Consider the following 24,515-nt stretch of genomic DNA (forward strand, 5'->3'; position numbering starts at 1 on the left):
TCCTTCCCATAGTGATGTTTGAAGCTTTGTGGCCACTTCTTGAGCTAGGCCTCATTAACATGGGGTGACAGTGAGGAGCCGGGTGTCCAAATAACAAACTGGGGAGCACGGAGGGATCCAGATGCACAGCTGAGTTCTTACCTGTACTTTAGGTTATTACGTTGGGGTTTGGGTTGGGTTTTTTCCTCCATGAGAGCAGCATCCATTCCAGTACAGGTACATGGTTCTTACAGAGCTATCGTGTAGGAAATCAGCTAAGAGCATCCTGTAATTAACTGTGAAAGGGAGAGTGGCTTTGAAATCCAGGAGCCTTTGCACTTCAGCCCCTGAAATGAGTCTGTCTTGTGTGGTCATGAATCATCCTCCAATTTGAGGTAGAGTAAGTGCAGACAGCGTTGCCTTAAGTGGCCAAGCCCAGGTTCTTTTACACAGGACTTGGTGGAAGATCAGTGAAGAGTTTACTGAAGCCTCCTGGATGGAAAACACAAAAAGAAACACCAAAAAACCCTCACCAAAATCCACACACACCCCAGGGTGGTTCACATTGACGAGCTGCAGCTCCTTCTCCCTTCAGGATGGGAACAGGGTGTCGTGGTTTAAACCCAACCACAAAGCTCCTTCACCCACTCACTCCCCCCCCCCAGGAGGGACAGAGAGGAGAATCTGAAAGAATGCAACTCCCGCAGGCTGAGATAAGAACAGCCCAGTAACTAAGGTATAACACAAATCACTGCTGCTACCACCAATGATGATAATGATAAGGGAAATAACAAGAGGAAAGAATACAACACCTCAACACCAGCCGACCAATAACTCGCCCCACTCCCCCCAGCCAAGCACCAACCAATACCTCCTCCAACCCTGCAGTCCCTGCCCTTCCGGGTAACTCCCCGTTACCTCCTGGGCCTGACGTGCTGTGGTATGGAATACCTCTTTGGCTAGTTTGGGTCAGGTGTCCTGTTCCTGTCTCTGCTTCCTCCCAGCCTCCCCTCCTCCCTGGCAGAGCATGAGGCTCAGAAAGTCCTTGGTCAGAGTAAAACATTTGTGTTATCAGCTCTGTTCCCAGGCCTGAAGTCAGAACACAGCTCTGCACCAGCTACTAAGAAGGAGGAAAATGACTGCTCCTGCTGAACCCAGGACACAGGGTCGATTAAGCAGACACAGCCTTACACAACTGTTCAAAAGATGAAAAAAGTCAAGAGAATGCAATTTGCTCATCAGCCCCAACAGCCTGAGGGCTGTGGCTGATCTCACACCTGTGCAAATACAACCTGGGCTGGGAATGCCCCAAATTCCCTTGCTCTGGATCAGGATGGTGCCGAGGAAGGATTCAGGTCACTGCTGTGGAGCGAGTGCTGGTGCTGCATCCCTTGTGCTCAGTGACCCATCGCAGCCTCAGGCAGGCAATGGGGCTTTGAGGGTGATGCTTTCAAGCAAGAGCAGGAACGCGGGTGGTGTTCCTCTGCCTGTGCCTAGGTCCTTCACAGCCCATGAGGAAAATAAGCAAGCAGGCATAAAGAAAGCAAGCTGTTAATGGAGGCTGCTCTCTCCTTTCATGGGCAAACAGTGGTGACCAGGCTAAAATTCTTTGAAGGAGGAGGAAGAGGTGAGTCGTGCCCTTCTCTGCATTAGTTTTAGCCTGTTGCCTTTCTCCCGCTCTCCCTTTCTGGGACACCGGTGTTCTCTGCCTGCCTGCGATTCGACACAGCCAAGACGTGGCACGTGGGTGCCATGGAGCTCAGGTGCAGCTCGAGCAGTAATAACTTGCCTGAGGCCAGAGCACCAGGGCTCACACCATGATCTCCTTGCTGTAGTCTTGTGCTTTCTGACGTGAAAAGCAGCTCTGCCAGCTTTGATATTTCTCTTCTATTTATATGCCTTTTCCTCATTGCTTTTAAATTATCTTCTGCCCCTGCCTTGGTAGTGCTGGAGCGATTAGAAATGTGCCTGCTCAGCGCGCCTCTCGCTGTAAGCACAAGGGCTGCAGAGATGGGGTTCGCTTCCACATGGCCATGGGCATAAGCCCATCTTTGCCCAGGAGAGCTGCTGGGAGAAGAACCCTGATGAGGGTGTGGGACTGCTGCTACCTGGGACTTCTCGGACCCTGTCAGGGGCAGCATCAGACCCATGAAAACATCGTTTCACCCAAAGGGCTGTCAAGCAGTGGAACAGGCTGCCCAGGGCAGTGGCAGAGTCGCCATCCCTAGTGGTATTTAGATGTCCAGACCTGGGGACATGGTTTAGTGGTGACTTTGCAGTGCTGGGTTAATCTTAAAGAGTCTTTTCCAACCATAACGATTCAGTGCCTACACTGCTGAGGCATGTTTGAGCCCCTCTGCTTTGGTGCCCAGCCTTGGAGGACCTGGTGGACATCACCCTCTGCAGCAAAATAAAACCCAGATCCACCACAGCACCTGCACAACCCCGTTCCCTCTCCCCAGCACAAGCCCACTTGTGGACACCTCCAGCAGGTCTCCTTGCTGCCCAAGGCTACCTGTTGGTCGCCCTGGTGCGATACCTGCTCTCACTGCCTGTAGCTTTTCAGGCAGGAGTGGTTCCTGTCCCTCAGAGCTATGTGGGTAGCTGTGAATGTGCAACCCAGGTCAGGCGCAAGGAGCACATTGATTCAACAGTCTCTTTAGGGAGCCGCAGGACCTGATGTGCCAGTGGCTTTTGGCAGAGCATGGTGCTGAAGGACTCTAGACACTCCTACAGGGTGGAAGAGGTGGCTCCAGGAGAAGAGGATCCAGGAGAAGGTGGAGCACCACAGTCTAACAGCAGCAGCAGCAGGAAGCTTGAAATACAGGAGGAGCTGGGATATACCTCAAAAATTTGAGGTGTTCAAGCCTAAGATGCCCAAGGTGAAGCATCACCATCACAGGAACTGAACCGTAAACCAAGAAGACTCCAACACTGAGATAACCATGGTGAAGCAGAGTATGAGCAGCTCAGCTGCTCCGCTGTCATTAATCTTACTGGTAATTTTTACATCTGATTGACAGGCCCCTGTTTGAGCAGCCCTGTCTAGGGGAAGGTGTCCCTGCACATGGCAGGAGGTTGGAACAAGATGAGCTTTAAAGGTCCCTTCCAACCCAAACCGTTCAGTGACTCTGCATTTGAAGGGGATGCATTTTGCGGATTAGTTGCTGCTCAGTTTGGGGAGAACACAAGAATATCTGTTTTCAGATCCTAGTTCGGCACATCCTGCGCCCAGCTACACCGGCGTCCTGTGCTTCGCTCCATTGCTCCGTGAGACCCCAGCAGCTGTGTTCGTTATTGGAAAAGGGAACGGGGAAAAAGGAACCCAAAGGGAAACAGAGAAAGCAAAACGGGTGAGTAACCCAGCAGCACCCCAGGACTCCGGGTCCCCTCTCCGTGCGGCCAGCAGCGCTGGGAGCCGGCCTGCTCTCAAGGATCAATCTCCTCCTGCCACTCAGCTCTTGTTTGCCTTCCCCGCTCCCATCCTCGGTGCGGCGGCAGCAGGGGCCGCCTCCTGCCTCCGGTGCAATAAGCATCGTGCCGGGGACTCTGCGGCGGGTCTGGAGGAAAGGGAGAGAATTAAATCGAGAGAAGCAGGAGGCGGAGAGGAGCCTGATGTTAAAAAATAGAGCAGTCACGATCCGGCTGTGCTCATCAGCGCTGCTTAATGAGAATACAGAGTCGGGGGGTCGGAAAAACAGAGTGCAGGTGAAGCAGCACCACGCAGACCTCGGCTGAACAGCGGCACGAAACCTTTGGGCTCGCCTCGAGTCCTTTTCCGAATGGGAAAGAAGTGGTTTGGCATTGATTTATCGACGCCGCTGCCTGCTTCCCCTTTTGTCCCTTCCCCGTCTCAGCTGGCTGGCGTGGGGGCTGTGCGGGATTTCATCCCCAGCACCGCTACCGAAGGCTGCCGGGCCCTGCACCGCACCACAGACCCGCTTTGGTGGCTCTCAACTTGCTGCAGCACACTTGGATTTATGGGGTTTTTTTAATCTCCCTCTTCCAATTTCTTTATAATTGTGGGCAGAAAGGCAAACGTGGTGGGTTCAGCCTCAGTCTACAGTGTAAGCAAAAGGCTGAGACTGCTCAGTCACCAGCTGACAGCTCAGTTCACCCAGCACACGGCTGCAGCAGAAGTTGGTGCTGGCTTAAGGGAAAAAGGTTAAAAAGCCCCAACAAAGTGTCAAGTCCATGTGTACAAATTGCTCTGTAGATACCTGCTTTCACTGCCTAAAATATCATCTAAATCTCCCCTCTGGCAGTTTCAAGCCATTCACCCTTGTCAAAAGCCCCTCTGCAGCTTTCTTGTCAGCCCCTTTAGGCACTGGAAGCTGCTCTAAGGTCTCCCTGCAGCCTTTTCCTCAGGCTGAACAAGCCCAGCTCTCTCAGCCTGGCTCCATAGCAGAGCTGCTCCAGCCCCCGGAGCATCTTTGTGGCTTCCTTTAGACTCACTCCAACAGCCCCACACCCTTTGGTGGGGCCCCAGAGCTGGACTCAGGACTGCAGGGGGGTCTCACCAGAGCAGAGGGGCAGAACCTCTTTCTCACAAACTTAAACCCCAAACTCTCGGGGGAACCTGCAAGAGGACAAGGGGTGATGTCTTTCGGGCTTTACACCCCTGTGAGGCCATCAGCACACGACAGGATGGTGGCTTCCAACTTCCCTCTTCCCAGGAAAAGCATCTCCTTTGCACTCCAGGCTGTTGTGCACACAGCCCTTTGGAAAGGGGGTGAGCGCAAGGCTGTGCCGAGCAGGAGCACTGAGGAGGTGTGAGTAATACCAGCAGACTGTCCATTATTTCCATTTAAAACAATTTCACATAGATTTCTCTGATCCTGTAGCTCTTTGAGAATTAAGGAAGTTTAAAAGGGATCAAATCACTGCTTCTGACTTCAAAAAAGCCTCAGCAAAATCAATTAAGGGTGTATGAAAAAGCTTGAAAGAACAACAGGGAGTGACAGCTTGAACTGCACAAACTCATTACCTTCTCAAACCCTCTCAATGATGCTCCTGTGCAACGTCAGCAGTGGCTCACTGGTGCCTTTACACCTCGCCTGCGAGAGTACCTGGAACATGCTTAACAAACTGAATTCAAACACAGCGTTCGGGGTTTATGCACTGGGGAAACAGCCTCCTTTGCTGGGGGAAGGCAGCGGCTACGTAATGGACCAGCAGCAACACGTTCAAAGCTTAGGATGAGAGGGGAAGCAGCTAATGTGAACTGGGTGCTCCAGTGCGACCTGTTTTGGTTAGCGCACAGCCTGTGTCCATCGTCAGTGGTTAAGCTGCAGGTTCTCCCACTTTCCTTTATTTTTTCCAGAAGTATTTCCCTAGATTCAGTCAGTCCGGGAGTGGTTCCCGTCCTTCTGCACCTGCACAAGCCAGTAACTTCCAGAGGGACCTGGACAGGCTGGAGACGGGCAGTGCAAACCTCATGGAGCTCAACAAGGCCAAGGGCAAGGTCCTACACCTGGGTGAGGGCAGTCCCAAGCACAAACACAGGCTGGGCAGAGACTGGATTGAGAGCAGCCCTGAGGAGAAGGACTTGGGGAGTTGGTCAGTGAGAAGCTCCCCATGACCCAGCAGTGTGCGCCTGAGCCCAAAACCAACCGTGTCCTGGGCTGCATCACCAGCAGCGTGACCAGCAGGTCAAGGGAGGGGATTCTCCTCCTCTGCTCTGGTGAGACCCCCCCTGCAGTCCTGAGTCCAGCTCTGGGACCCCAACATAAGGATGTGGAGCTGTTGGAGTGAGTCCAGAGGAGGCCACAAAGATGCTCCGAGGGCTGGAGCAGCTCAGCTATGGAGACAGGCTGAGAGAGCTGGGCTTGTTCAGCCTGGGGAAGGCTCAGGGAGACCTTAGAGCAGCTTCCAGTGCCTAAAGGGGGCCTGTAGGGACAGGGCAAAGGGAAATGGCTTTAACCTGACAGAGGGGAGACTGAGATGAGCTCTTAGGCAGAAGTTGTTCCCTGTGAGGGTGGTGAGGCCCTGGCACAGGGTGCCCAGAGAAGCTGTGGCTGGCCCATCCCTGGCAGTGTTCAAGGCCAGGCCGGAGCAACCTGGTCTAGTGGAAGGTGTCCCTGCCTGTGGCAGGGGGTTGGAACTGGATGAGCTTTAAGGTCCCTTCCGACCCAAACCATTCTGTGACTCTGTGATTCCGTGGTAACTTCATTCTTACCTCCCCAGCCATGCAGAAATGAAATCCTTCCTCCAAACCCTTCACAAAGGGAACATTTCTGGCTGATGACTCAGGGAGCACCGATGCCATGGCCTGCAGCTCTCACTGGAACCAAGGTCCACACCACCCGTCCTTCCTCCTCCTCATCCTGGAGAAGAGGTTGGCAAATCTGCTCTCCTTATCTCAACCTGAGCCCCTGCTGAGAGGAGACACTTAATCCAACAGGCTGCCTTGTACCCCTCGGGATGCTCTGTACTTCCAGCCACCCATTTGCGCATCAGTTGCCTGCATATAACTGCTGGGTGACAGGCGGCCCCAGCACCTTCATTAGTCTTTGTGATTAACAGACCTTGTGCATGCATTTAGTCCCAAAAAATGCTTCCCAGCAGCCATAAGACCACCAGCCCCAGTGCAGTGTTTAACAGGCAGAGGGTAAAAAAAGCCCTTCTGCTGTCTGGGGAGATGTGCTGGGGTTTATGATTAATGGAGGATTCTGCTAGTGAATGATTCGGAGGCAACGCTTGATTTTAGAGAAAAATAGAGCAGTATTGACTGACGCTGACCGGGAACGGTAGCCAGTGTTTAATTGTTCCCTGGATAAATCCAGCCCCCAGCGATCCTGCATCAATGTGAGTGATGTTATTTGTCCCATTGAAAAACATTAACTAGTCTGAAGCATCCTTAATCCAAAGCAATCAGTTTAACTGCCGGTCTCGATGGACAGCTCCAGCACGGAGAGGCTGTTTTAACAAACCACGCTGCCGCACATAAGGCTCATTGCAGAGGAGAGAAAGAAAATGGAGAACTTTTCCCCACCAAAGCAGGACGAAGATTCTTCACTGTTTGCTTGCTTGAAATAAAAAACTGAATCACAAGAGCCACGTCTCTCTCTGTTCTTTTCCTTCTAGAGAGATTATGACCTCAGGTTAAAGAAAGGGTGCTATGTCTTTAGTCACCACTGCCTATGCTTTGACCTAGGGAAAACCAGCCTTATGCTAGTCTGCACCAGGACCATGGCCAGCAGGTCGAGGGGGGGGACTCTCCCCCTCTACTCTGCTCTGGTGAGACCCCTCCCATAGTCCTGCATCCAGGTCGGGGGCCCAACGTAAGGATGTGGAACTGTAGGAGTGAAACCAGAGGATGCCACGAAGATGCTCTGAGGGCTGGAGCAGCTCTGCTGTGGAGACAGGCTGAGAGAGCTGGGCTTGTTCAGCCTGGAGAAGAGAAGGCTCCAGGGAGACCTTAGAGCAGCTTCCAATACCTAAAAGGGCCAATGAGAAAAATGGAAGGGGCTTTTGACAAGGGCCTGCAGGGACAGGACAAGGGCAGATGGCTTTAGACTGACAGAGGGGAGACTGAGATGAGATATAAAGAAGAAATTCCCTGTGAGGGTGGTGAGGCCCTGGCACAGGCTGCCCAGAGAAGCTGTGGCTGCCCCATCCCTGGCAGTGTTCAAGGCCAGGTTGAACGGGGCTTGGAGCAACCTGGTCTAGTGGAAGGTGTCCCTGCCTGTGGCAGGGGTTGGAACTGGATGAGCTTTAAGGTCCCTTCCAACCCAAACCATTCTGTGATTCTACCAAAAAATCAAGTGTCAGAGTCCTAAGAGCCAGATGCCAAGACACCCACATGCATCCCTGTCGCCCTGGGATGCACTTGACATCGCTGTTCTCTTCTTCAGATGGGAATCCACATAAGCAGTTACTGCTGGCAGACACCTTCCTCCAGTTACCAAAGCAGCAGTTGTCACCCAGACCCAGGTACTTCACCAGGACAGGAGTGAGTGATGGGCAGCAACATTCAGGGTTCAGCACATTAGGGTGAGACAGAGGATAGCAGCATCACCGTCTCCCCAGGAGATGGAAGAAAAAAACCCTGTGTTCAAACAGAGCACTAGAGAGAGTAGCTCCATGAGCAGCAGAACAGCAGTTCAGGAATTCCATGAACCAAGGGCTGCTCTAAACCACTGTTCAGTAACCACCCAGAGACTTAAAGCCTCTGACCCTTCTACCACCAGGGAGTGGCTCATCAGGTTGTTCAGCAATTCACCTATGGTGTGCTGCATGAAACCTGGGCATCCCTTGGGCACCCCTCAATGCTCACATCATGAGGGGAGCATCCACTCCATAAGGAGTTCACTTTCTCCTCAACATCCAGAATTTAACAAAGTTCCCATCCCCCATTCCCAAACTGTAGGACTCCGACAAACCTCTGTATTTTTCTTTTTTCTCAGCTATATAATTATTAATGAGCTCCATACAGCTTTTGAAATGGGAGAATACCATGGATCTGTGTTGTTCTGTTCCTCTCCTGGTTACAGACGTTACATTTACCCTTTAGATCACTGCTGAATACTGAGCTTGTTTTCAGAGCGTTACACACAGCAGCTCCAGGATTCTCCCTCACGCCCCTTTCCCTAAGAAGCAGTCACTTAAATTAGAGGCTGTCATTGCAGACATCCATTTACCAGTTCTCTAGGTATTAGAGTAAGACTTACTAACTTGTGGTACCTTAAAGAAAAGGAGGAGTTTCACACTATTCTGAAGAGATGCTCGCTATTACCATACTTTTAAAACACATTAGTAAAACCCCACAGCATTTTATTAATTTATAAAGCACAGAGTTTCAAGTGATTAGAGCATAGGTGAACTAGCTAAACATACCCAGCAGCTGTGAGGAGACTCAGCACAGCAAAACAAGGCAGAAAAAGAGTAAAGGGCCATTTCTGTGCCCTGCAGTTTTCCTCATGTGTTGCACAGGTGTGACAGACCTATCTGTAGGCCAGAAAAATAGAGCTGGGTGAACTAAAGAGCCCTGGAAGAACATCAGTGTGCTTGGAAGTGGCAAAAAGCAGAGTAGCAGCAGCTGAAGGATGAGGAAGGGAAGGATGAAGAAACCTTACTTCAGAGCAGCAGCACTGCAAAGCAGAAGAGTATTGCCAACTGAAAGCTGCAGACAGGTAATCCCAGCCTACAGTCCTGAGTTATGATTCCCCAGGACTCCAAGATGAATTTAAATCAAGGCAACAACTGCAATTAGGTAAGGCTGAGCTCTACTACAGGTATAGAGCTGCAAAGCCAGACCTGTCTCCTGCAAGAAGACAAAAGTGCTCTCCAGAACAGGGTGACTGTGTCCCACAAAGGGTCCAGACCCCATTTTGAGATCATTTCTAGTTACCATTGCCCTGTCTGCGCAGAGGTGTCAAGAGCTGAATGAGCTTCAAAGCGATCATGTCTGTCGTTGCTGCACATGCTTCATCTGCCAGAGCGCTATCAGACTAGGGATTTCCTAAATTCAAAGTCAAGTTTAATTTAACCATTTGAATTAGCTTTTTATATGGTTCCACAACAGCTTTTCGGGGACCACTCTTATGGGTAGTCCATTTGTTACCTCTTCTGGGGACAGAGGTCAGTTAATGCTGGTTTGTGCATGATAAACATATTTTACAGCCCAGAGGAGCAGGTAGTAAAGTATTACACTTCCCCATGCAAGGCCAGTGGAGCCTCTGGATAAAGTCATGGCAAGAAGAAAGATCCTCCCATGAATCCCATTTATAACACACAATACTAATCTTCTATACTTCCAAGTCACAATCGTAGAGTAAGACAGGGGGGGAAACATTTATAATCTATTTCTAACATAAATACATGCATTTCTGACTTCTGTGTGACATCAGTGGTGGAGGGCTCACCATGGCTCAGCCCAATGGTGGAGGGCTCAGCCCAAAAGCTATGTGCCTTCTGGCAGCCCATTCCTTTCCTACCAAAGGAAGCCACCCCTGAAGGACACTATTTCACCTCCACACAACAGCAGAGAACAGGAGGAACCTGTTCCAGGAGCTCTCAGCTCCTTGAGAAAAGCAAAGATCAGTGGTAGTTTACAGATACATTAAAATATTTTTCAAACAGGGTGTAAATTAGACTCCTCATTTACCTGCCAAGATTCCAGTTCAGTCCTTTTCATTCCCCTTGTAAGAACAGCTGGCACAAGCAGCTAACACAGCAGGAAGCATGATTCCTTAAACTACTTTAAGTGTTAGTGACGCATATGTTCTAATCAAGAGTTGGCATCTTTAACATTCTTTGTATTTATTTTAAGAAAGCGTTTTAGTTAATCTAAGCAAGAATATTCAAAAGCTACTGTGAAGAAAATACATTTTTGTTTCTGCTCATAGTTTGCAGAACAGACACTGAACACTTTGCCAGCTCATTCAGCAGACATCACTCGCTTACATGGCCAAGCAACACAGAGTGAAGAATTACACGCAAAAAGAAGCTCCAATTAAACCTCCTAAAGACAAACTTGCGTGCCAAGGACATGCGACACAGCCTCGTCAAAGAGAAGCCAGGGCTGGAGAGGCAGTCAGTATGCAATGGGGCAGAGAAGCCCATTTCAAGGCAGTTTCCACATGTTTCTTTGCCATCCTTTGAAAGCACAGCCACAGGACAGCAGTGAAAGGCTGCACAAGGATTGCTTTAAAATGAGCAAGTTGAGAAACTGCTCTAGGACTGTGCTGAGTGTGGCCACACAGACAAGACCACCTCAGCCAGGCTCTCACCTGTGCTACTCGCTGCATAAAAGAACGTAGAATTAAATACTGAAGGTTTGGATAAAAATAGATCCTTTGTAGTTCTCCTCTTAAAATTACTGTACAAATAAATAAAATTGCTTTCCATTTAAATATAACCGTTTGGGAAAACTGGACACCAGCAACAGTCTTCTGATGGACCCACTCATTCCAAAGGAAGGCAGAGTTATTCACCGTCTCCGAGGCCTCCACATCGCAGCAGGAAATTATATCTGCAGAGGAAACACACCAAAGTTGGCAAATAAAACAGAGCTTGGCAAGAGCACTGGCCCAAATATGAGGTCCCCTGGCCCACTGCTCTGCCTTGGGGACACTGATAGCATACACTAGGGTGGGTACACAAGCAAGATTTACTCAGTAAAAAATCAGGGAATGGTTTGGATTGGAAGGGATCTTAAAGCTCATCTAATCCCAACACCCCTGCCACAGGCAGGGACACCTTCCACTAGACCTGGTTGCTCCAAGCCCCATCCAACCTGGCCTTGATGGAGCAGCCACAGCTTCTCTGGGCACCCTGTGCCAGGGCCTCACCACCCTCACAGGGAAAAGCTTCTTCCTCATATTTCGTCTCAGTCTCCCCTCTATCAGGTTAAAGTCATTCCCCCTTGTCCTGTCCCTAAAGGCCCTTGTCAAAGCCCCTCTCCAGCTTTCTTGTGGGCCCCTTTAGGCACTGGAAGCTGCTCTAAGGTCTCCCCGGAGTCTTCTCTTCTCCAGGCTGAGCAAACCCAGTTCTCTCAGCCTGTCTCTCACATTGCCCAGGACACGGTTGGTTTCTGGGCTCAAGTGCACACTGCTGGGTCATGTTGAGCTTGTCATTGACCGACACTCCCAAGTCCTTCTCCTCAGGGCTGATCTCAATCCAGTCTCTGCTCAGCCTGTGTTTGTGCTTGGGATTGCCCCAGCCTATGTGCAGGACCTTGCACTCGGCCTTGTTGAACTCCACAATGTTTGCACTGTCCCACCTCTCCAGCCTGTCCAGGTCCCTCTGGATGGCAGATCCCTTCCCTGCAGCATGTCAACTGCACAACACAGCTTTGTGTCATTCTGAGCAATGTGAAACTGAAGGACTTCCTGAATCACAGGTTATATCCCTATCCTTGTTTTTAAATTCATGAAAGAAAACTCATTCAGATGTTTTTCACACTGTTCTGAGATTTGGTGTTTGGCTGCCCTACACTGTAGAGTTCACTGCCCTATGATAACAAAGCAATTTTATGATAAAAATTACAGAAAAGTAAGTTACTCCTGTTTCAGTCAAACTTGCTATTGGAGAGTTTCTACTGAAGCTCCTAGGTTTAGCATTGCAAGAATCAGAGAATCTCAGTTTCCATCCTACTCTTGATTTTAGATTAGCGAAGTCCGATACAAAAATCAGACTGTTTTATAGACTGAAGCATCCATGTATCAGAGTTTAAGACAACCCCATTTTCAAAAGGCAGGTTGGGGTCCGTTCCAGTCCATGCTAACACAGCTGCTGACAGCATATTCATCAGCACCTCATGGCACAAAGCACTGTGCCACAAGTCACTGCTGCATCAACTCCGATTCCATGCCAAAATCAAGCGTAATCTGTATTCAGCCAGCTTCTTCCAGACCAGGTGGATACAATAAATGAAGAGGATTGAGACAGACAGGGTTTTCAGGGATATGTCCTGCCTGGTGTTTTTTCATCCGAGCCTAGTCTGCAAACCTATTTACCATTATGGTTTTACATGAAAAGGAAAGATAACAGTAGCATGCCTGACATTGTGCTGCTAGAGCCTTTTTTTCTCTTTATCCTTGCAAATTCCTCTGGAGCAGGCTAACCACTTCAGAGCTGGCCTGCCAACTAGTGGTACTGTTGCTATTACAGTATGCCAGGCCTCCCATTTCAGGTAGGAGTCCCCAGAACTGACTCAGTTACTCTGGTAGGATTTGCATTTTCAGCTATAAAACTGATTTTTCTAGATAAAAAGAAGTGTTGATCTTGTCCATTGAGATTTTAGTGAAGCATTTGATGTACCACACAAGGAAGTATTAGATAGTCAGGAGAAGACTGGGATTAGTCAAAAAGGAAGATGTCAAGGCAGTTAACCTGTCCCAAGGGGAAACTGAAACTGGTAATTTGGAAATGAAGAGGCTAGAGTGGAGTTTTATCAAGATTGGCACTGGCAACAGACTTCTTTAATTACTGTTTTAACTAACAGCCTTGGCACAGTTAGAAGTGTGCTGATCACAAAGCTGGAGGTATTACAGTTATCAGAAAGGATGAGGAAATAGTCATTCACTGCTTCTTCTAACTGACAGGATGAAACTTGGAATAGAAAACATAAGGTCATGCATTTGCAAGCAAAAGTAACTGCTCTAACCCAGAATGTTATTTATTTGAAGCAACTCAAGTCAAAAAAGGCTTCAGGATACAAAGTAATTACGAGAGGATTAAGTGACAGATATGAAAGGAGAGATGCTATCGTGGAATACATCAGGAAAAGTATTTCCAGACTGGATAGTAAATCCTAGCACTTTACAAGGACCTGAAGAGACTCACCTAAAGTGCAGAAATTATTTGTAACTGGAGGAGATGGAGAAGCCAACCTCAATGGAACCAACCAACCAACCTTGAGCAGGAAGAAATGCTGCTAAGGTTACAATTGTTCTCTATAAATAGTTCAGAATGGGCAAACACCCGGGACAAAGAACATTTTAAGCTAAAGGACAAGTCTGTCACAAGATCAAGAGTATTAAACAGATCAGAAAGGCATTTGTGTTGCAAAGGACAATGTCCTTAGCTACAAGGACAGCCAGATGCTCACTCTCAATGACAGTGTCAGACAAAACCTTTATTTTGATGATGCGTTTGTCAAATTCTAGAACATGAAGCCCATGATAGCAGAAGACAGGACTTGAAAATCCTGGAAACTCCCTTCTGTGTTTTTGTTTCTCTACTGAAAGACAGAGAATATGTCAGACTGCCTTGTATCTTATGCTGGATGTTCAGTGGGCACATAAAATCAACAGCCTCACTGTGGGACTTGGCGAGGCCACCAGACTTCCAGTCCAGCCTTTTCTTAGACATCCAAGGAGAACCTGTGGATGAAGCACTCTACAGACAGATAGGAAAAGCCTCACGCTCACAGGCCCTTGTTCTCATGGGGGATTTCAACCACCCTGACATCTGTTGGAACGATGGCACTGCACGGCACAAGGAGGTTCCTCGATTGTGTGGAAGACAACTTCCTCCTGCAAGTAATAGAGGAGCCGACAAGGAGAGGTGCCATGCTTGACCTTGTGCTCACCAACAGGGAAGGGCTTGTTGAGAATGTGGTACTCCAGGGCAGCCTTGGATGCAGCGATCATGAGATGGTCGAATTTGAGATCCCCAGGACAGTGAGAAGAGCGTGTAGCAAGCTCACTGCCCTGGACTTCAAAAGAGCAGACTTTGGCCTCTTCAGGAGCCTGCTTAGTAAGGTTCCATGGGATATAGCCCTGGAGGGCAGGGGGGCCCAAGACTGTTGGCTGATATTCAAGGATCACCTGCTACAAGCTCAGGAGTGCTGCATCCCAACTAGAAGGAAGTGCGGCAGGAGGGCCAGGAGACCTCCTTGGATGGATAAGGAGCTGCTGAGGAAAATTCAAAGGAAAAAAGAGGCTTATAAAAAATGGAAGCAAGGACAGGCGGCCTGGGTAGAGTACAGGGATGTTGTCCGGGAAGCTAGGGACCAGGTTAGGAAGGATAAGGCCCAGTTAGAATTAAACCTAGCCAGGGATGTGAAGGATAACAGGAAGGGATTCTACAGGTACGTAGCAAACAAAAAACAGACTAGGGACAAAATAGGCCCCCTGAGGAAGCTTTCGGGAGAACTGGCTACACAGGATTTGGAGAAGGCTGAGGTTCTGAACGACTTCTTTGCCTCGGTCTTCACTGGCAAAGGCTCTGACTGCACCACCCAGTTCTTAGAAGGTAGATGCAGGGGCTGTGAGAATGAAGACCTTGGGCCCACTGTAGGAGAGGATCTGGTTCGAGACCATCTTAAAAATCTGAACGTGCACAAGTCCATGGGACCTGATGGAATCCATCCGCGGGTCCTGAAGGAGCTGGCGAATGAAGTTGCTAAGCCACTGGCCATCGTATTTGAAAAATCATGGCAGTCAGGTGAAGTTCCCGACGACTGGAAAAAGGGAAATATAACCCCCATTTTCAAGAAGGGGAAAATGGAAGACCCGGGGAATTACAGACCAGTCAGTCTCACCTCTGTGCCTGGTAAAATCTTGGAGCTCATTCTCCTGGATGGCATGCTAAGGCACATGAAAAACAACAAGGTGCTTGGTGACAGCCAGCATGGCTTCACTAAGGGGAAATCCTGCCTGACCAATTTGGTGGCCTTCTATGATGGGGCTACAGAATTGATGGATAAGGGTAAAGCAGTTGATGTCATCTACCTGGACTTGTGCAAAGGGTTTGACACCGTCCCACATGATATCCTTCTCTCTAAATTGGAGAGATATCAATTTGATGGATGGACCACTCGGTGGGTAAAGAACTGTCTGGATGGCCGCACACAAAGAGTTGTGGTCAATGGCTCGATGTCCAGCTGGAGACCGGTAACGAGTGGTGTCCCTCAGGGATCAGTGTTGGGACCGGTCTTGTTTAACATCTTCGTCGCTGACATGGACAGTGGGATTGAGTGCACCCTCAGCAAGTTTGCTGATGACACCAAGCTGTGTGGTTCGGTTGATACGCTGGAGGGAAGGGATGCAATCCAGAGGGACCTTGACACGCTTGTAAGGTGGGCCGATACCAACCTTATGAAGTTCAACCACAACAAGTGCAAGGTCCTACACCTGGGTCGGAGCAATCCCAGGCACAGCTACAGACTGGGCAGAGAAGAGATTTAGAGCGGCCCTGTGGAGAAGGACTTGGGGGTGCTGGTCGATGAGAAAATGAACATGAGCCGGCTTCAGTGTGCGCTCACAGCCCAGAAAGCCAACCGTATCCTGGGCTGCATCAAAAGGAGCGGGACCGGCAGGTCGAAGGAGGTGATCCTGCCCCTCTACTCTGCTCTTGTGAGACCTCACCTGGAGTATTGTGTGCAGTTCTGGGGTCCTCAACATAAAAAGGACATGGAACTGCTGGAACAAGTCCAGAGGAGGGCCACGAGGATGATCAGGGGACTGGAGCACCTCCCGTATGAAGATAGGCTGAGAAAGTTGGGGCTGTTCAGCCTGGAGAAGAGAAGGCTGCGTGGAGACCTAATAGCAGCCTTCCAGTATCTGAAGGGGGCCTATAGGGATGCTGGGGAGGGACTCTTCGTCAGGGACTGTAGTGACAGGACAAGGGGTAACGGGTTAAAACTTTAACAGGGGAAGTTTAGATTGGATATAAGGAGGAAATTCTTTCCTGTTAGGGTGGTGAGGCACTGGAATGGGTTGCCCAGGGAAGTTGTGAGTGCTCCATCCCTGGCGGTGTTCAAGGTCAGGTTGGATGAAGCCTTGTGTGGGATGGTTTAGTGTGAGGTGTCCCTGCCCATGGCAGTGGGGTTGGAACTAGATGATCTTGAGGTCCTTTCCAACCCAAACTATTCTATGATTCTATGATTTATCAAGGCCTTTACCTGCCAAAAATGATAGGAAGCTCCTTGAACATTTGGGGCATCCAGCTCTGATGCCCTCTGAGCATTAAAAGTGCTTTCATTAAAAAAATAAATCTGTCTTTAATGACAGTTACTCTCATACCGGAATGCCATATTTAAAATGCACTAACACAAAATATTCAGTAACTTTGCCTAATTCAGCTTTTATTTAGTTAGCAAATCTATTGTAAAAGCAACAAACAAGCAGAGGTAAATGCTGAAGTGATGGCAGAAACCTGCCCACGTTTGTGGAAGTAGATGAGGTTTAGCGTAAAGGACAGGATGGCAATTCCAGACAGCACAGCCAATTCCCTGAACAAACACTATTAAGGGAGCAAAAGTTTCTTTTTTAGAAGCACTTCAAACAAATTCCTATTCCTAAATGCTTATTGAAGCCTTTTCTTCTTCTAGTTTGACTGCATACTCCCATCTCTGAATTTTCACAACTGCCATATGTTACATTTGATTTAGAGGGCTTTGGTCACTAACAGAAAATCCCCTTTAAGCTCAGAGTAAACAGAGAGTAGCCTGGCAGAGACACTAACCTGAACGTCCTTCATCTCTACGAGACAGAACGTTGGCGCTTTTTGCCGTAGGAGATCTGCCTGATTCGGACTTCTAGTTGGAAGGCATCCAACCTTTCCTTTGGGTTAAAAGCCAGCATGTCATGCAGGAGCTTGCAGAGATCACCTGGCATGGACTTCTTCTTCAGGGGAATCTGTAATTTCATGTTGGGGTTCTCCAGCAATGCTTCTCCAAGAGGAACAAGCTCCTTCCCTTGGCAGATGTAAGTTCCTAAACACAGGTTGGAAGGAGTCAGGTCATACAGTAAAAGTGCACAAAACACTGTCAAGTGCAGGATGGACAGACAATCTGGAAAACAATACATCTTAAGGGCTTATCACTTATTAAGAGACAACTGCCAAGTCAAATACTAGGAGAGGCTGTTATCAGGAGAGGCTTTTACTTTTAAATAGTAATCACGATGTTGCACAAGGCTGTGTGAGCAGCCATGTGGAACACAGGGAGCAAGTTTAAGCACAGTGTGCTCAGCAAGCAGTTATATAGACCAGAAAAAATGGGCTGCTGAAATGAACTGCTTCCATTTTACTCCCTACAACCAGACTGAGAAGCTCTAGAAGAGGGAGGGAGACTATGCTTGGCTGAGGTGACTTGAAAAGAGTTAAACACAAAACTTATTTGCTCAGTTAGTCAAACAAATTTCAATTCAAATGACAGCACAGGCCATTTACCGTTAGCCAACTTCTCCTCAGCAAGATTAAGGAAGGGAAATGTAAATTTGCTCCTGGTAATCTAAATTTCACTGGCTGTTGAAAATGATTAACTGGCTTCCAAACCAGACAGTAGAAAGAGCTTTGCTCACTCAAGCTGTGCTGCCCCTGCACCAAGCAAAGAATAAATGTTTCAGAGGCAGTAACCTGTCTGTGCATAGAAAAGGTTGGTCTTACACACTCCTTATCACAACTTGGCGGGGAGCTATTTTAATGAAATCTGTTCATGCTTTGGTCTCAGCTGCAACCATTTGCTTGTTTCTGTAGGCAGGAGCTAAAACATTTATCAGTGTTTGGCATTTTAAAAAGAAACAAATAATAGAATTAGAACTGAGCCTACTTGGAAGATAGAAAAAAAAAATACAGGAGAAGCACAATAGCTTCTCAAAGTTCCTCATGGAAATTCCTTTTAAGAATTTAAACATTTAAAAGACAGACAGACAGGTATACTATGATCTCAGAGCCTGGGTAGATGTCTTCAATTATTATGCTAATGTGCATTATTGGCATTCTCTCCTCTTGAGATGGATTTTCCACTGCAATATACTTTTCTGAAATCATTTAGTACAAAGTATTTCAAGCGTGCATTTCTGTGGGGGATTTGGAGGAAGGAGGCGGCAGTGGGAAGGGAGGGAATGAGCAAGGAGGCCATCAAAGGAGTCATCCCTGCAAGATCATGCATCTCTAAACTGTGAAGAAACTCAGCCAGATGGCAATGAAGCTCTTCAAAACATCATTTCCAAGTTGATTATTTGGCTCTTTGGAACAATCTTTCAGTGCTCCAAGTGATCCCATACCTTGGTATGCCAAGTCAAGGCTATAAGCAAACTCACAAGCCCAATTCCATAAAAGTTTTTGTTTTAAGAGCATTAAAAGCATTTCTGAGCAAATGGAAGCATATAGATACTAAATCCTCTATAAAGAATATAGCTGTGAGACAGATGCCTCACCAACAGCTCTAAGTATTTTTTCCCTTTATGATTTTTTAGCATTAACAAGGGCCAAATCCGTTTTTGAAGAGCATTCCTTGGGGTAAGGAATGCCTGAGAGCAGAGAAACCAGAAGCGATCTTTCCCTCAGCCTTTAAATCCCCCAGAGTATTTGTAAATCTTTTAATCTTCCAAATAAAATAATGATTTCTAAATAGAAAAAGCATTCCCTCTGCTTTAGTGACATGTCTCCAAGACCTGGAAACCCAGCATGAGAAGCAACCAAGTTAAAACAATGCATGCAGAAGAAAAAGATTTCTTTGCAGTTCTCTTGAAAACAAAACAAAAAACCCACCTCCTCCCCCCCCCAAAAAAAAAAAAAATAATCAGACTTGTGGGTTTTCTGGCTGCAAACTCCTGGAAAAAGGCAAATCCAAAGCATATATGCCACAGCATTTGTAAATATGCCTGGGAGAACACCTCTCAGAGTATCCCTACAGATCCAGAACCTCCGGTGACAACACGACAGCACTGATCTGATCCTCACCTAGCAATTCCTTCTCAGAATCCCCATCTCGGAAAGTGATCCTCTCGACCATAGCCCAGAAAATGATCCCAAGAGCAAAGATGTCAGCCTTCGCAGTGTAGTGACCTTCCCATACTTCTGGAGCCATGTAGAAGTTGGATCCACATGCAGAAGAGAAACGATGCTGGTTCACATTCCCTTTCTCCTGACACACCTTGCTGAGACCAAAATCTGCCACCTGTAATGCATGTAAAGAAAACGAAAACCAGTTATTCACAAACACCGAGTTTTCAAACAGCAGCTCAGTGAATTCCACTCCAAAATCCACTGCAGCATAGTGGGTGCAAACACTGGTGAACAAGAGCTGGTTATTTCCTGTTAGCTGTCCCTTCCCAGCTCCTTTCTTGTTGGTTGCTCCCCTTCCTAAGATGGGCAAACCAGGCATCTGATCATTATCTTTCTGTCAAGTTCACTCTGCTTACATCTAATTGGGCATTAACATACCTTGAAAACCACCTGTGGTAGAAGCAGCTCGTACTGTTCCACAGCGAGCGCACCAAATCTCTCGCATTACCATTATTATCCACAGTGATTAAGATGACATTGATTTGAGTGTCCCTTGACAGCTCTACGAGTCGAAGTACAAACATCATTATTGATCTGAATAGTCAAGACATGAATTATCTGAATGCACCAACCTACTTTTTTATGTCCTAACTACTTGAACTCTTGGGATTGCAAGTTCAGGAGCAAGCTGGCTCCCAGCTTTTTGTAGAGCTGGAAAAGCCTCTCACCTACTGTTACAAGAAGCACAGCTAGAAAGTGCTTATCTCAATCAGGGCACCAATATGAAGCACAAAGACATTCCCTGCCTTCCCTGAACATCAATATGTTCTTGAGGAAGCAATATTGGAAGCGCTAACTGTTGTAACAGGGCAGTATGTTCTTAAAGTTTAAGGGCACAGAAAACATTGCTTCATTTTGGACAGATCATGATCTCTCTGATGATCTAACATGCAGAAGCTTGAGAGCCTTGAACTGCTCCTGTCAACAGATAAGCAGTGGGTGAAGGATGTTACAGAAAAACACGATTGTGACCTTTATTCCTTCCAAGACTCCTTAAAAAAAAAAAAAGGCCACAACTGATATCAGATGTTCTGACTGTGCTTATTACAAGTATCACAAGACTTATCAAAAGCCCACTGGAAACAACCTCAAGATCGTCTAGTTCCAACCCCACTGCCATGGGCAGGGACACCTCACACTAAACAATCTCACCCAAGGCTTCATCCAACCTGGCCTTGAACACCACCAGGGATGGAGCACTCACAACCTCCCTGGGCAGCCTATTCCAGTGCCTCACCACCCTTACAGAAAAGAATTTCTTATATCAAATCTAAACTTCCCCTGTTTAAGTTTTAACCCATTACCCCTTGTCCTGTCACTACAGTCCCTGATGAAGAGTCCCTCCCCAGAATCCCATGACATGTATGCATGTGAAAACACAGAATAGTTTGGGTTGGAAAGGACCATCAAAGGTCATCTTGTCCAACCCACCTGCAATGAGCAGGGACAGCTTCATCTAGATCAGGTTGCTCAGAATCATATCCAGCCTGGCCTTGAATGTCACCAGGGATGGCGCATCTACCACCTCTCTGGGCAACATGTGCCAGTGTTTTACAACCCTCACTGTAAAAAATTTCTTCCTCAACCAGCCTGAATCTTCCTCTTTCAGTTTAAAACCATCACCCCTCGTCCTATCGCAATCTTTCTTATAGGCCCTTTTTAAGAACTGAAAGGTCACAATACAGTCTCCCTAGAGTCTTTTCCAGGCTGAACAACCCCAACTCCCTCAGCCATTCCTTAAAGGAGAAGTGCTCCATCCCTCTGATAATTTTTGTGGCCCTTCTCTGGGCCATCTGCAACAGGTCCACATCTTTCCCGTACTGAGAGCCCCAGAACTGAATACAGGACAGGACTCACAGAGCAGAGGGGCTGAATCACCTCCTTCGACCTGCTGGTCACAATTCTTTGGATGCAGCCTACGATATGACTGGCCTTCTGGGCTGCAAGCGCACACTGCCAGCTCATGTCCAATCTTTCATTCACCAGTACCGCCAGGTCCTTCCCCTCAGGGGTACTCTCAACCCTGCCTGTATTGGTCTGCTGTGTAAAGCATATGCTCATTACAACAAAGTTTTATTCCCTTACCTTTACTATGGGACTTCCACGTCTATGAGAAATCAGAATATTGTCAGATTTCAGGTCTCTATGCACTATCTGGTTTCTGTGCAGGAAAGCCACAGCACTGCTGAGCTGCTGCATGAAGCTGTTGTTCAGCTGAGCATCAGGGCTGCGGGACAGCAGGTATTCATTCATGTTGCCACCATCACAGAACTCCATCACAAACCACAGAAAGCAGGCTGATTTGGGATCCATGCACCTCCGTCCTTTCAGGCAGGTCTCAATGAGTAGCAAGTGGCTGTCTGATTTCCGGTAACGATGACTAATGGGCTGAAAGACTTGGCCATTCTGCAGGATACACTCCTCCAACTGGATCACATTTTCATGTTGCCTCTGGATGCTCTGCAGGGCCCAGAACTCCTGCAGAGCCAGTTCTACATTTTCAGGCACATCACAGTGTATCCTTTTTACAGCTACTTTGCTTCTAGTTTGGTTAAGGATGGCCTCATAAACCACCCCATAGTTCCCTCGGCCCACTTCTTGTATGATGCTGTACTTGGCTTCCTCAGCCATCCCTCACTTCAGCTCAGTGAACGGCAAATCAGAGGAAAATATTTGAACTCATGGCAATCAGTCACCTGCAGTAAAACCCTGAAAGAGAAGGGGATAAAAAGCTTAAAACTCCCCCAGCAAAGCAGCTTACCAATCATTTACTGCAAGTACTTCCAAGTGGTATCAATTCTAGCAGTATATGCGTTGTTTTATGACGCAACTTCATGAGGACCAACAGCTAAAACAGGGCTCTAAGAGAAAGTCTATATCCATGGTAACTCTGAGACATTAGAGAGTACAATTGTGGCTGCACAGTGGGATAGAACCACCTACGAAGTGACATCGATTTGTCCACAGTGGACAAAGTTTAGTAAGAAAGAAAAGGAACTATGTAGACACGCTTCCTAAGCAGGGCAAGGAAAGAAAGACAAGACCTCCTGGGTAACAACTGAACTTACTTTTACCAGAATTGACTTTTGAAGAAATAAAGTTAGCCAGAAGTGCCAGTTTGGCACTAAATCTTTCACTCTCACTCCTGCTCCAGTAAATTTATTTATCTATCAATGGCTACCTCATGTCCTTGCACTTCAACTACCAATTTTCTACCAGTCCATGCCCTGATGCTCACTCTTTCCAGCTCACCCTCTTCCAATCCCTTTGCAAGCCTTACACTGCACTTCCCCCTCTGCCACAGGTTCCCTGTCCCGCTCCCAGGACCCCCATCCCAGGTCATTCATCACATCACTGTCTACTACAGGTTCCCACTGCAATTCCCATGGTCCCTTGTTCAATTCCTCCCCTATCCCCCCGTAATCCTCTCCCTTTTCAACCTCTCATTTCACCCCTGTGCCTGTGCCAGTGCTCTTCAGCACCATTCTGTTTGGCTCCCTAATAACACATCAATCATTCTCTGCTTTCATGCCCCACATGTTCCTTCCCCAATCCCCTTAACACTTCCCCCTTCTCCCTATCCCACCTGCTTCAAAGCTTTCAGTTCTCCTGAAGTTCTCTCTTCTCAAACCTTCAGTCCAGCTCCCGTAACATAACCCCCCTCTTCCCAGCAAACCCCAGCTTCCTTCTCCCCCCCATCCCTCCTCTAGCTCCATCCCCCTGCTGTGCCCCCTTCTCTAATCTCTCATCCTTTTACCCAGAGCTCAGCCCCCCGACTCCTCTCCAAAGTAGGTTTGGGAAGAGCCCAAACCCTTTCGCTAAACCTATTCCCACCGTATCCCAGCCGCGCCCCCTGAAATCAGACACAACACTGTGCCCAGCTCCACTGCCTCACCTAAATTCACCCCTGCCTCACCTCAGCTGCTTCCCCACCCCACTCTGCCCCAGGCCCTTCCCCATACCCTGCCTCCACCAGCCTCACATGCCCAGCTCTTCCCAGCATCCCACCTAAACTCTCTTCCCCTCCCCTCAGATTCCTTTCCCCACCCTCAAGTCCCAGTTCCTTCACCCCTTAGGCCCTTTCCCCATCCCCCCCCCGCCCAGCTCTTCCCCACTTCCTGCCTAACTCCCCACCCCCACCCCCACCTCCACCATCCCCTCAGGTCCAGCACTTCCCAGCATCTCAAGTAGGACCCCGTGGTCAGCCCAGGCCGCTGCTCTACCTCAGGTCACTTCCCCACCCACCCCCAGCTCCTTCCTTACCTCAGGTCCCGGTCCCATTCCCATTCCCATTCCCATTCCCATTCCCATTCCCATTCCCATTCCCCAGCCATCCGCACTGCCACCATCCTCCTCACCACCGGCTCCAGCCGCAGCCGCAATTCCCGCGCCGCCAAGCGGCTCCACCCACTGCCAGCAGCCTACCAACCAGAAGGAGGGAGGCGCGGTCGAACCAATCACAAGTCAGAGAGAGGGAGGTGGGGCCTCCAGCGAACCAATCAGCGAACGCTTCTCCTTCCCCCGCGCAAGCTGCCCGGGAAAAGAAGTTATGCGCCTGCGTGAGGGTGGCAGCACGTGAGAACTACAAATCCCAGCAGACTCTGCGGCGGATGATGGGTGCCGGGTGAGACCAAATCTCCGCACGGTGCCGCGGTGCTGGAGCTGATGCTTGCGAGGGGCGAGGTGCGAAGGGCAGTGACCTTCTGTCCGTCCGTCCGTCTGTCTGTCGCTCCGTCCCCTTAGCCAGGCAACTGTGCAACTGTCCTCCTGGCCGTGTTTCCAAACTAAAATGCAATATTAAGAGGTGTCTTTGGGGTGTGTGTTTAAACTGCTGGAGAGATCTGTGTCCTAAATACACCCTCAACATTGATGGGGATGGGAAGAAGGACCAGCAAGAAGCAGCTGGGACCATCTACATCCCAGAAAACAGGAGCAAGAAAACACATGGAACATCCACCCTGATTGCACTTGCATTGCGAACGGCAACCAAATAAAGACCTACCTTGGTCCCACATGTCATCCTGGAGGACAGTGATGGGGATTCAGGGGCTGCAGCTGGGATTCAGCCTGACAACTGGAGCATCCCGGTCTTCTGGCATTAGTCAGCAAGGCTGGGGAGGTTTCCCCTGTGGCCAACCTGTGTGTCGGTTGCATACCCTCAATATTGGTTTTAATAACAGCCAGTGCTCCCAATATGAAATAAAATCACTGCGTTGGTCTGAAATGTTCCCTTGCATCTTAAAAAATAAGCTCCAGACCCAGAGATGCTGTATCACACCCCCAGGGGCGCA

General features: G+C 48.5%; 1 protein-coding gene across 3 annotated transcripts; it reads right to left on the reverse strand.

The window, feature by feature from the left end:
• Nucleotides 1-10,225: 10,225 nt before the first annotated feature.
• LOC136015673 (serine/threonine-protein kinase PDIK1L-like) lies at nt 10,226-23,645 on the reverse strand. 3 transcript variants are annotated; one of them, XM_065681917.1, is made up of 5 exons: nt 23,583-23,645; nt 21,310-21,933; nt 19,120-19,336; nt 16,897-17,146; nt 10,226-10,954 (listed from the first exon to the last, which is right to left on the reverse strand). In XM_065681917.1, the coding sequence occupies exons 2-4, from the start codon at nt 21,853-21,855 to the stop codon at nt 16,914-16,916; spliced, it is 996 nt and encodes a 331-aa protein (XP_065537989.1). In that variant the 5' UTR covers nt 21,856-21,933; nt 23,583-23,645; the 3' UTR covers nt 10,226-10,954; nt 16,897-16,913. The 3 variants fall into 3 exon arrangements, with proteins under 3 accessions (XP_065537989.1, XP_065537990.1, XP_065537991.1); XM_065681918.1 differs by lacking the exon at nt 23,583-23,645 and adding an exon at nt 22,811-22,866; XM_065681919.1 differs by lacking the exon at nt 23,583-23,645 and adding an exon at nt 22,293-22,347.
• Between the last annotated feature and the right edge of the window lie 870 nt (nt 23,646-24,515).

This window comes from Lathamus discolor, chromosome 5 (genome assembly GCF_037157495.1).
Source record: "Lathamus discolor isolate bLatDis1 chromosome 5, bLatDis1.hap1, whole genome shotgun sequence".
Classification (NCBI taxonomy): Eukaryota; Metazoa; Chordata; class Aves; order Psittaciformes; family Psittacidae; genus Lathamus; species Lathamus discolor.